The 10,379-nt window shown below is 38.2% G+C and overlaps 1 protein-coding gene across 1 annotated transcript; it reads left to right on the top strand.

Annotated features, from left to right (window-relative positions):
• The first annotated feature begins 6,571 nt into the window (after positions 1–6,571).
• ccn3 (cellular communication network factor 3) lies at positions 6,572–10,090 on the top strand. The gene is made up of 5 exons (XM_008432221.1): positions 6,572–6,744; positions 6,939–7,167; positions 7,257–7,511; positions 7,763–7,986; positions 8,243–10,090. Exons 1-5 carry the CDS (start codon positions 6,700–6,702, stop codon positions 8,525–8,527), a joined length of 1,038 nt encoding a protein of 345 aa, XP_008430443.1. The 5' UTR covers positions 6,572–6,699; the 3' UTR covers positions 8,528–10,090.
• The last annotated feature ends 289 nt before the right edge of the window (positions 10,091–10,379 follow it).

The raw sequence follows: 10,379 nt of genomic DNA, 5'->3' as shown, positions 1-10,379 counted from the left end.
ATAACCAAAGGGGGAGGGGGGCGGCAGCAGAAAAAGTTTGGGAATCACAAACTTAAAAGAAATCTTTTATATTTATTCAGGTTATCTTTGATAAATCGGAAGGTTTTTCTCTGCATTGTACAAATTTAAATATTTGGTGACTTTCAAGTGCAGCTGAATGAGATGCCATGTTCCAAGTTTGAGAGACAATTTAAACCATGTAGCTGGAAGTCCTTTCAGTGACTAACAGGAACCTAATGGTGCAGACCCTAAAAGCTTTCTCCACCAGACCGAGATGCACTCGGAGTCAAAGCCAACATGGTGTGTGATTTTTATGTGGTCTCCAGTTATTCATATGTGTATTTCAATTAAACAGAACACCAGCACTGTGAATAGTTTAAATGTGTTTTTACTGTACAGGACATGGCTTTAGTTTCTTGTGTACTGTGTAGCAGTACAGTTATTGGGTTATGATTGTGTTTGTGTGGGAGGAGGAGCTGAGACGCATGCAGCTGCTGCAAAGCAAACACTTTGAGATCAGTAGGTGTTAACAGTTACAGTGAGGCTGGAGTAAAGACTTGAATGAAACAAATTGTCATCAAGGTTAAAGCACTGAATGGCTCAGAATCAGTGGAGCTATAGTGTACTTTCTTTTGTCACTTTCTTTTTTTTATGCAAAAAGTTAGAAATAAAATTGACTAAAGCTTCACTCTTAGATTTTATTATATGGGGAATATAATAAAATCAAACTATTAGTTTGATCCTTGTATTTTCTGATTATTTGGCTCAATTTGTTACGATCTGTGCAGCTAGTATGACTTCTGACATTTATTTTCAGTCCTTCTAATCTAAAAAGTTCACACTTTTTTTTTTCTTGCAAGTAGGCTTGAGAAAAACGTCTCAAAGTGAAACCGCTGTCAACCAACGTTATTCTCGGCCAATAAGGAAACATTTCACTCTAAAGTAATGATCTATTAAAATGCATTTCATCTTCCTAAGAGCTTCACTTAAGGCCTGGCATATGAAGACCTGAACATCAGAAGCATTAAAAAAATGTTGTATCCTTTAGTAATGGAATGACTATATCATTAATCTCAGCCTGAAGATTTATAGCAATGCGCTGTCTCTCTAGCCAACACGCATATATTTATTAGCAATATATGCAATATTGATAATAAACTAATGCAAAGACATCTATATAGTCTATATTTAGATCTGAGGAGGCGTTCTCAATACTGCACATCTGTCAAGCTTAAGCTGTATGTGGCAAAGAATACAAAGCATGTTCTTCATGCTGTGCAATGCTGCCCTCTAGCGGCAAAACTGCAGCCTTGTAGCCTTTAAAGGGAACGTTTCATTCATCCCTCCATTATTTAAGGTGGAGGGGTGCTGGTGCCTATCTCCAGAGGTCAACAGGCGAGAGGCAAGGTACACCCTGGACAGGTCATCAGTCCATCACAGGGGATTGTTTCAATCAAATTAAAATGAATATGATCATGTTTATATCATTATTTTTATAATACCTGCACCTTTCTTACATTAGGAACGCCATCATATTCGCACCAAGTAGATTTAGATCAGCTGTGAGCTTGCTACCACCAACTATTGAATGCAAATAGTTTCAGCTTTAATTTGCCTGGAACAAATGCTTGTCATCACATTATGTGTGAAGAAAAATGAACTGCCTAACAGCTTGCAGAGAGATGAACAGCTTGCTAAGTGGCACCATATGCTTTTTGACTGAAAACATTGACTGGTATCATACTCTTCACAGTGTCACAAGACTGTTTCTTGTCTGTCTTTGGGTCATTCTCTTTGAGTAAACAGCAAACAAGAAAAATGCTGTAAGCTGAGAGAGAGAGAGCATAGATATTCAAAGACAGGGCCAATTGTATTATCCATGCAAAGTGAACATAAAGTTATTGGCACCAATAAGTCAGGTGATGGCCATGCACCTCCATGAAGGTTTCACAGGAAAAGATAAATTATTGCACTGTTGTAACTTCTATAAAGTTATATCAGTCAGGTTCAGGTTTAGCAACAGGACTGAAGTGTATATTTTTTTTAATAAGCAGTCATTTCAGTTACAGAGCTGTCCGCTGCAGCTTGCAGCAGAGGGTGTGCCACAGCTGCTCTTAGTTTACAATGTAACTGTTTTTTATTTCCTTTATCCATCCCAAAATCTTTGCACTGCAGAACTTTTTTCTGCATATGCTCCATTCTCTGTCATATTTATTATGCTCAGCGAGCTTAGTGAAAACATCAGGATATTTAGTTTGCGCCAGCAGAGAATTTGGGATAAGAACCTGCCTTTGCTCAGTCTACCTCAAGAGGCTGACAGGACACAAGGCTGTGTTATGCAGGATTGTCTTGGGGGGGAAAAAAACAATAAAAATAATTAATATTATATTATATATTGTCCTGACTCAAGCATTTTCTAAAAGGATTTCAAATGGTGATTAGCTCTGTATGAGTCCATATGTTCATTTTCAACACTGCAAAAGAACCTTCAAAATAAAAGAAATGTCAGAGATCTATAGTTTCCAAGAACTCCCACTTCCAGGAAAGAAGCTGCCAGTTCTCGTTTAGAAAGCATGCTACGATTTTTCCCATCCCATAAAACGCATCTTGAGGTTTTTCCATGCAATACGTTTTAGTAGTGGAAAGCCACCCACCATAGAAGACAGTTGCCTGACTTTCTGTGATGCAGTTCATGTACAGTGGCATGGAGCAAATAAACTCTGGGTGAGAGATTTGTGGGGGCCCCCCAAGCTGTTATTTCCACTGACTGGCCACCGCTTGTATAGAACAGCCAAATGACCACTGAAGACCTGACACATGAATGACTGGCAATTTATTGCAAACACTTCTTTGGACATGGAAGACATAAGAGACGGGTCAAAGCAAAAGAAAAAAATCTGTTTGAAAGTAGGCTGTAAAGTAAAAATTTTAAAAGGCATGTCTCTCCCACACACATAAAACTCTCTAAAACTCCAGGAAAGGAAGGGAATAACTCAACTCCAAGCCTACAACGACATGGATGCCCACCTAAGCTGACGATGGATGATCCAAATGGAAGAAACAGTGCACAGTTATTTGGTCTCTGATTAGATGAGAACAAAATTAAACTTCTTGGCTTTAAAAATGCTATGTTTTAATGTAACACTGCCCCCTAAGCGTACTGTCTCCACTGTTAGATTCTGGTCAGGATCAATGGGAGGATGAACAGAGCTGCATATATGGTCACACGGGGAGAAAACATAAGGAAGGTTACAAAAGACGTGAGATCACAACAGTATTTCATCTTCCAGCGTGATAATGAGCCTAAACACACGTCCATTTACTCTTGAGTCTGTGGAGTAGTTGTACAAAACACTGAACCGAGAAGGCCTGAATAAATGTATGCCACACATTTCAGATTTAAATTTGAAGGGGGGAGAAACATTAACTTTACATTTCCTTCCTGCTTATGGCCCTGGTGTGACAAAATTTTGAATAATTGGTTGTGATAAGAATAATTTAGTAAAACACAGTAACACTTGAAAAGAAAAATCATACAAAAAAAAGAAGAAAAACATTCTCCCATGTTGCGACTCTAAAGCGTCCTGCTTTATTACAACATCATGTGACCATAATTATGTCATTCTGGGATGTAGAGTGCAAACTTTGCATCCTTCTTTGGGTCTCCTTCCAGTGTTTGGATCCATATGACTTGTTGCATATGGCTTACAGCTGGTGAGGTGACAGACTCCGGTTCAAAATACAATGATGGAGCTGCTCTTCTCAAGTGTTTGCCAAGCTAGCAAGTTAAGTCAAAACATGCTTTTTATAGCATGAACTAATTTAAGCTTCAGGATGTAACTCGTAATAGTAGCATATAAAAAACATGAAAAAAAAAATCCTAAAACTACACTGTAAAATATACATTCGAATGAACAAGGACCTTCACAACACTATGCCACACACACTGCTGACCACAAACATTAGTTTGTGTGCACCATGTTGCCTGAGTATCCATGTAAACAGAGGCATCCCCTGTGTGGCCTGACCACACGCTGACGGCTTGAAGCTCCAAAGTAGAGTTCAGCGCCAACAGCTTGCAGGCCTCTAATATTTGAAATCATGTGACCTGTTGTTGTCTAAAGCTAAACTGTCTAAATTGGAGAATGACACAAATTTTTCCAACATCTTCTGTTGCTGCCACAACCCTGCCAGGGTAGAATCAAGGATTTCACAAACAATCATGAAAGAATCTAAGCAACACTTTAAGTTCAGGTTTGATGACAGGATAACATTATAACATGATATAAAACTCAAGTTGATTTTACACAATACCCCTCTTTAAGAAAATTAAGACACAGTTTTATGACATCTAACATTATATCAAATTTTACACTGACATGTACAGGTGTAACAAACATACTTTTTTTTTGGATCAGGTATCTTTTCAAATGTGGTGCATATGCCTCCGTCCTCCTCACTACACACTATTCACAGACAACTTCTGTGAGTAGTCTGTGTTTGTTGGCTTAACCTTTCCATGCATAAATTATGATCCTTTGTGTCAGGACTTTTTTCCAAACATTTTCTTCTATTAAGGCATTAAAAAAAGGGTGTTTTATTATATTTTTTTTAGGTGATCAATTGTAATTTTCTCCAAATAAAAAGTCGGTTGGCATGCTTTTTTGTCTGTCAGCCACATTGGATTTAACAAAAATAAATTCTTGCATTTGCGGCTGATGGCCAGCAGTTGATAGTGTATTTTATGATGCATTAGTGTCCACTTCAGTGGTCTGTGTGCATTTATAACATAAAAATCCACAAGAAGCATAAGAAAATGGCTTTTAGATGGCTGTCCACTGTTGTGACCACTATGCATGAAAGAGTTAAGAAAAAACGCTTGTCTGTTGTCAGCAATTGCCTTGTTTAAAGAAATATAGTTGCCCAAAGATAAATGTAACAAAGAAGTAGAAGATCAAGTGAAATTGTAATTTCACTCTGCCATTAACACAAGCAGTGAGGAAAACGAGACGATGTAGAGAGGAATGCTGGATTCTCCAACTACATAGTTTCAATGGTTTTAATGTATGTGATACATAACTCCCATTTACATGTGACCCTCTCTTGATATATGATCTTCTGTTTTGGTACAAATGGTCTCTTGATCTTCTCTTCTGCTGGATTTCATAGAGAACACCGACTTAGGTGGGTTACAGAAGCTGAAATCTCAACAGACTAAACAAACAAAGCCGTCTTGTGATGTTTGACATTCTTCAACTTCCACGGTCAAAACTGTTGAAGGAGCACTGAATCAAGATTTTTGGCAAAGCTAGCAAGCATTCAGTCAGAACTGTGCGAAGAAAGCTTACCACTTTTTGCCTTAACTGAGAGAAAAAGCCTACTGTGAATGAGCAGCAAGTCTATGCCAATTTTTTTTTATGCATATGGAGGTAAAACATTTTCCAGAAGTCCTATGCAGATGTTATATATAGCGTCAAGACTGATGCAGTACATGGCATATAGATGTTTGACTCTGCCAAACTAAAGTCAAGTAAATGTCTTCAGTCTGGCACGAAAAGACAAGAAACTTAATCCAGTAAAAAGAGAAATATAAAAACTCTGACCTCTTGCATTTGCCTTTGGAAACACATTCAGGGTACAAAGAGTTTATAGCATTTCACATTTTGCAACAGCCTAAAATCTAAATGTATTTTATTTTCAACATATCTGATTTCTAAACTGGAGCTAGAACTATTCCACAAATCACGTCTCAGCCTTTTTTACATGTTCAAACGTCCTGTATCGATGTGCGGGCCTGGTTGACGTGCTTCAAGTTTAACATTGCATAAGAAGTACTTATTAACGTCTGGGTAATAAATACAGATTGTGAAAGCTGCTGCTGTACATAAACTTAAAAAATAGGTGCTGAAACAGAACCTTGAAATGCCTTTAACCAGATGTGCCGACAGTGATGTTATATTCCCAGCCTCATAGTCATCCTTGACATAAGTTTCCACTGTGAAGCTATTTAAAGAAACAGAAGCAATTCTGCAGGGAAAAAGAGGTTTTCCCATTGTGACCTACCAGATGGGGGAGGTCAAAGGTTTCAAAATAAGGAAACCAGCAGGATGCATGCAAATCACAGTAATTCAATAATGGGAATCTTCAGCAAAGAACAAACCCACATTGCTGTTACGTTATAGATTTATTCTGTAATGCTTTTCCTCACATGTAAATTTCAGATTTAAAAAAATCACACAAAGATGAAGTGAGCAAAAGGAAAAATAAAGTATGATGATTTGTGTAGAAAACTAGACATCACACTCTAGGGAAGTACTAAGTTAAAGCTGTACTAATTACTGAATAATCCAGTGTAGCACCAACCAGACATGACTAATTGACAATAACCACAGCTGGATGTTAGAAACATTTTGTGTTGATTGTCACGTCTTTGAAGGAATTTTACAACAAAATGTGACTTTCGACCTCACCCAAATCTGTGCAACCCCTTCACCATTCCTTCCTTTCTGTCGTCATGGCAGCAGCGGGACCTCTCTGGTATATAAGGTCCTCCTCTCCTGAGTCGTGAGCCACAGCGACAAACAGAGTTCATCCTTCTGCATCGCTACAAAGTTTTGGGGAGATTAAACCCCTGAACAAAGGGACTTAATAGACTTTTTCTTCACTCATATTTTTAACTTTGTTCTGCATGGCAAGAAGATGACAAATCTTTCAGTTGTTTTAGTTTTTTTCATGACTGCACAGGTAAGAGATAAATTTACTTCTTCTGTTAACTCTGTAAGTCTGACTAAAGTTTACGTTTGGTCAACATCTTATTTTCTGGTTGTACGTTATTTACAAGAGAAAAAGATATGAAATATGGGAAATGCTCAGTCTCCCCTTGGTTGTCTTGAATGTCTCTGGGATCTTAAAACAAATCCATTCTGACCTCCACTCAGACATTCGCAGTGATCGGGGCTCAGACGTGTCCTCGGCGATGCCTGTGTCCTGCGGAGCTTCCCGTGTGTCTCTCCGGGGTGCCGCTGGTCCTGGATGACTGTGCCTGCTGTCTGGTTTGTGCAGGTCAGAAAGGCCAAGCATGCTCCGAGATGAAACCCTGTGACACAATTAAAGGGCTGCAGTGTGATTACTCAGTGGATGTTCACAAGAGAACTGGCATCTGTGCGGGTGAGTCAGCTGCACATGATCGTCGATAGCCATGACAATTATGGTGATTGCTGCTGGTTTATAAAATTCCTTTCGTCTCTTTCCTCCAGTCAGTGTGGGTAACGTGTGCGTTTTGGAGGGTTTAGTCTATCAGCATGGCCAGATCTTCTTCCCGAGCTGTAAATACCAGTGTGTGTGCCAGAATGGTCAGTTAGCCTGCATTCCTCGCTGCAACCTGGATGTTATGCTTCCTGGGCCCGACTGTCCAATCCCACGCAAGGTCCAGGTTCCTGGAGAATGCTGTGAGAAGTGGGTGTGTGAGCCCCAGACTGAAGCAAGCGCACTGGGCGGCTTTGCCATGGCCGGTGAGTGAGTGGACGGCGTTCATGTTTCTAGTGTTCTAAGACGAATGTAGAAGCAAAAAAATGAGTGGAAAAAGTAGAAAACAGTGGAGAGTGAGAAATAAGAAGAATAAATGAATCATGTTTCAACTTGGTGGAAGAGGTGGGCAAGTATTTGAGAAAATCAAGTCTGTCTTCTCCCAGGATATATTTTCCTCGACAGTAGGACGTTGTAACACAATTTAACCCTTTGTTGTCTTTTTTTGCTCATTTAGCCTTTCGTCAAGAAGAAACTGTAGGTTTTGGAAGCTGGGACCCCAGGCTAACCTGCATTGAGCAGACCACAGAGTGGGGGGCCTGCTCTGAAACATGTGGCCTGGGGGTCTCCACCAGGGTCACAAACAAGAACAATCGCTGTGAGATGGTGAAGCAGAGTCGGCTGTGTGTGATTAGACCCTGTGAAGACCTGCAGGGACAATTGACTCAGGTTGCACTAATGGTAAGATTCATTCAATAATTAATAAATTTACCAGATAATCCCTTAAGCTCCAGAGAAATATACATTAGACAGTAGAAAAACAGAAGGTTCCTGAAGGAGCTTTCTGATTAATCACACCCAATACCCAATACTTATATATTTTAGCTAAATCGAGCACTATAACTCACGTTGGCATAATAGATAACATTTTCTATTAATAGCAAAAAGTAGCTTTTCTGTAGTTAGAATATAATATCAGTATTTCTTCCTCCCCCAGCAGAGAGACAGGAGATGCCAGAGGGTGGTGAGGAGCAACAAAGCTGTTCACCTGGAGCATGAGAACTGCACCAGTGTCCTGGCCTACAAGCCTCACTACTGCGGCACCTGCACTGATGGGCGCTGCTGCACCCCCCACAGAACCAAGACCACTGTGGTGGAGTTCCAGTGTCCCGACAACAGAATCAGACGCAAGCCAGTTATGGCAATTCTAACCTGTGTCTGCCACACCCATTGCCCTCGAGACAACGCTGCATGGGAGCCATCGCTGCTGACAGGAAGATGAGTCCAGGTTGCAGCTAACAACAAAATATGGGCTGTGTTGAGTCCTGAGTATTAACATCCAACACAATATTTGATGCTGCCGATATTATATATATATATAAAGAAAAGAAATTAGACAAAAAAGACAGACCCAAACTATGTCAAAAGCAAACTTAGGGCTGCCAGACCAGCAGACATCTGGATGGACGTCAAAACTTAAGATTGATATTTAAGTTCATGAAGAGCTTTCATTTAAATCCTCAGCTGAGATTTATAATTGGCTTGAAAATGAACTCAAAAAATGTAAAAATTATTTGAAATTTTAAGAATATGAAAGTTTATACAGCACTTTTACAAGCTGTATAAACTTAACTCATGATTAATCAACTTCATTAACTTCTGCTGAGGTTTTTTGTATCGTTTGTTTCTTTTTATGTAGTGTAAATAATGTAAAATTTGAGTTGCAAACAAAACAAACTCCACAAAAAAATTGATATTTTTTTTTGCATACACCCAAATAAAGATAACTAACTGAGCAGCAGATGAACCATGATATTTTAGGTAAAAACCCTACACCTAATAACTAAAAAAAAAATGTAAATACATATTACTAATGTTGTGGCAACTGGTGAGTCAGACTTACCCAGGCACCACAAATAAATTAACACTGTTTGGTCTGTTGAAACAGTGTTAAAATAGGGCATCTCAGGTCATTTTGAAGGAATATTCTGACCTGGAACACAAAGCGAATCACCCATGTCTGTATCTCTGCGGGAGAGAGATTTCATTTTAAATGTAGCTGAGTTATATCCTGTGGACAAAAATAATAAGTATGAATTATTACTGAGTTCTGTTCTATAGAAGCACTTATGCTAATACTCGCAAAAGTGCTGCATTGCTTTCCTAACAGATTGTGTTTGATAGCTGTTTGTAAGTTGTATGTTTATTTTTAAAATATCACTTAAAAAGATAAAGTGTAAAAAACAACAACTTTCTATTCCTAAAATTTAAAAAAATTGTTTATCCTGAAGGAAGAAACTACAGATTTAATGCACTGTAAAATAAGCAGCAAAATCTTGAATCTTTATTGAATCTTTATTTATATGCTATTATTCACTCTGATAAACTAGAAAGACCTTCGGATGCGAGATTTGTGAAAGAGGTACAATTATTTTCACTAAAAACTCTTTATCTACAGGTCGCATAATTGGAATAACTCAGATGTGTACTTTGACATGAACCCCACTAGGGGCTCACCACATAAATGAGAGGTCACTGTTGTGTCTGAGTGTCATTTTTGACGTCTCTCTGAAATACTACCCTTGTTGTATAATAAATGTTTTTAAGAAATGTTCACTTCTTAGAAGCATAGAAGGAACAGCTTTTGTCAATGTTATTTTTTTTGTTTTTCATTTGATCTAGTTTATTTTTCTTCATAGAAAGCTTGTTTGACTGAGAGTGTATCAAATGCACAATGTTAATAATATATGTTCAATGTGATGCTTGGTTTTATCTTTTACTACTGTTGTTTGCTTACTCTTGTTTTTCCTAATGTTTCAAAAATAAACATCCTATTTTAAAGATATATCTAATTTTAAGTAAATTGATTATATTTAGTGTCAAAGTTTATCTACACTCATATAGGCAAATAAAAAGATTTGAGGGTAAATGAGAAGAAAACTATCCATGCACCCACATATGCATATTCAAAATTCATTACATTTGCACAAAAACAAAAGCAAAACTTACTAAGTAGCAATCAATTTAATGGCAGTAAATTTTTTTCTCCATTAACTTTCTGTAAATTAGTTTCCATCAGCCTGAAAGATCAAACTTAGTTTTGACATAAATCCTATTGCAAACCTGTGAATAAA

Source organism: Poecilia reticulata, linkage group LG16 (assembly GCF_000633615.1).
Source record: "Poecilia reticulata strain Guanapo linkage group LG16, Guppy_female_1.0+MT, whole genome shotgun sequence".
Lineage (NCBI taxonomy): Eukaryota > Metazoa > Chordata > Actinopteri > Cyprinodontiformes > Poeciliidae > Poecilia > Poecilia reticulata.
Note: the sequence above shows the minus strand (reverse complement) of the source record. Positions and strands in the feature narration are given on the sequence as shown.

Bases quoted from the DNA above. Each gene is read 5' to 3' on its own strand.
- ccn3 (XM_008432221.1), top strand. From the start codon at position 6,700: ATGACAAATCTTTCAGTTGTTTTAGTTTTTTTCATGACTGCACAG. The intron at 6,745-6,938 runs GTAAGAGATAAA...ACCTCCACTCAG, and splicing joins TTTTTTTCATGACTGCACAG to ACATTCGCAGTGATCGGGGC. The intron at 7,987-8,242 runs GTAAGATTCATT...TTCCTCCCCCAG, and splicing joins TGACTCAGGTTGCACTAATG to CAGAGAGACAGGAGATGCCA.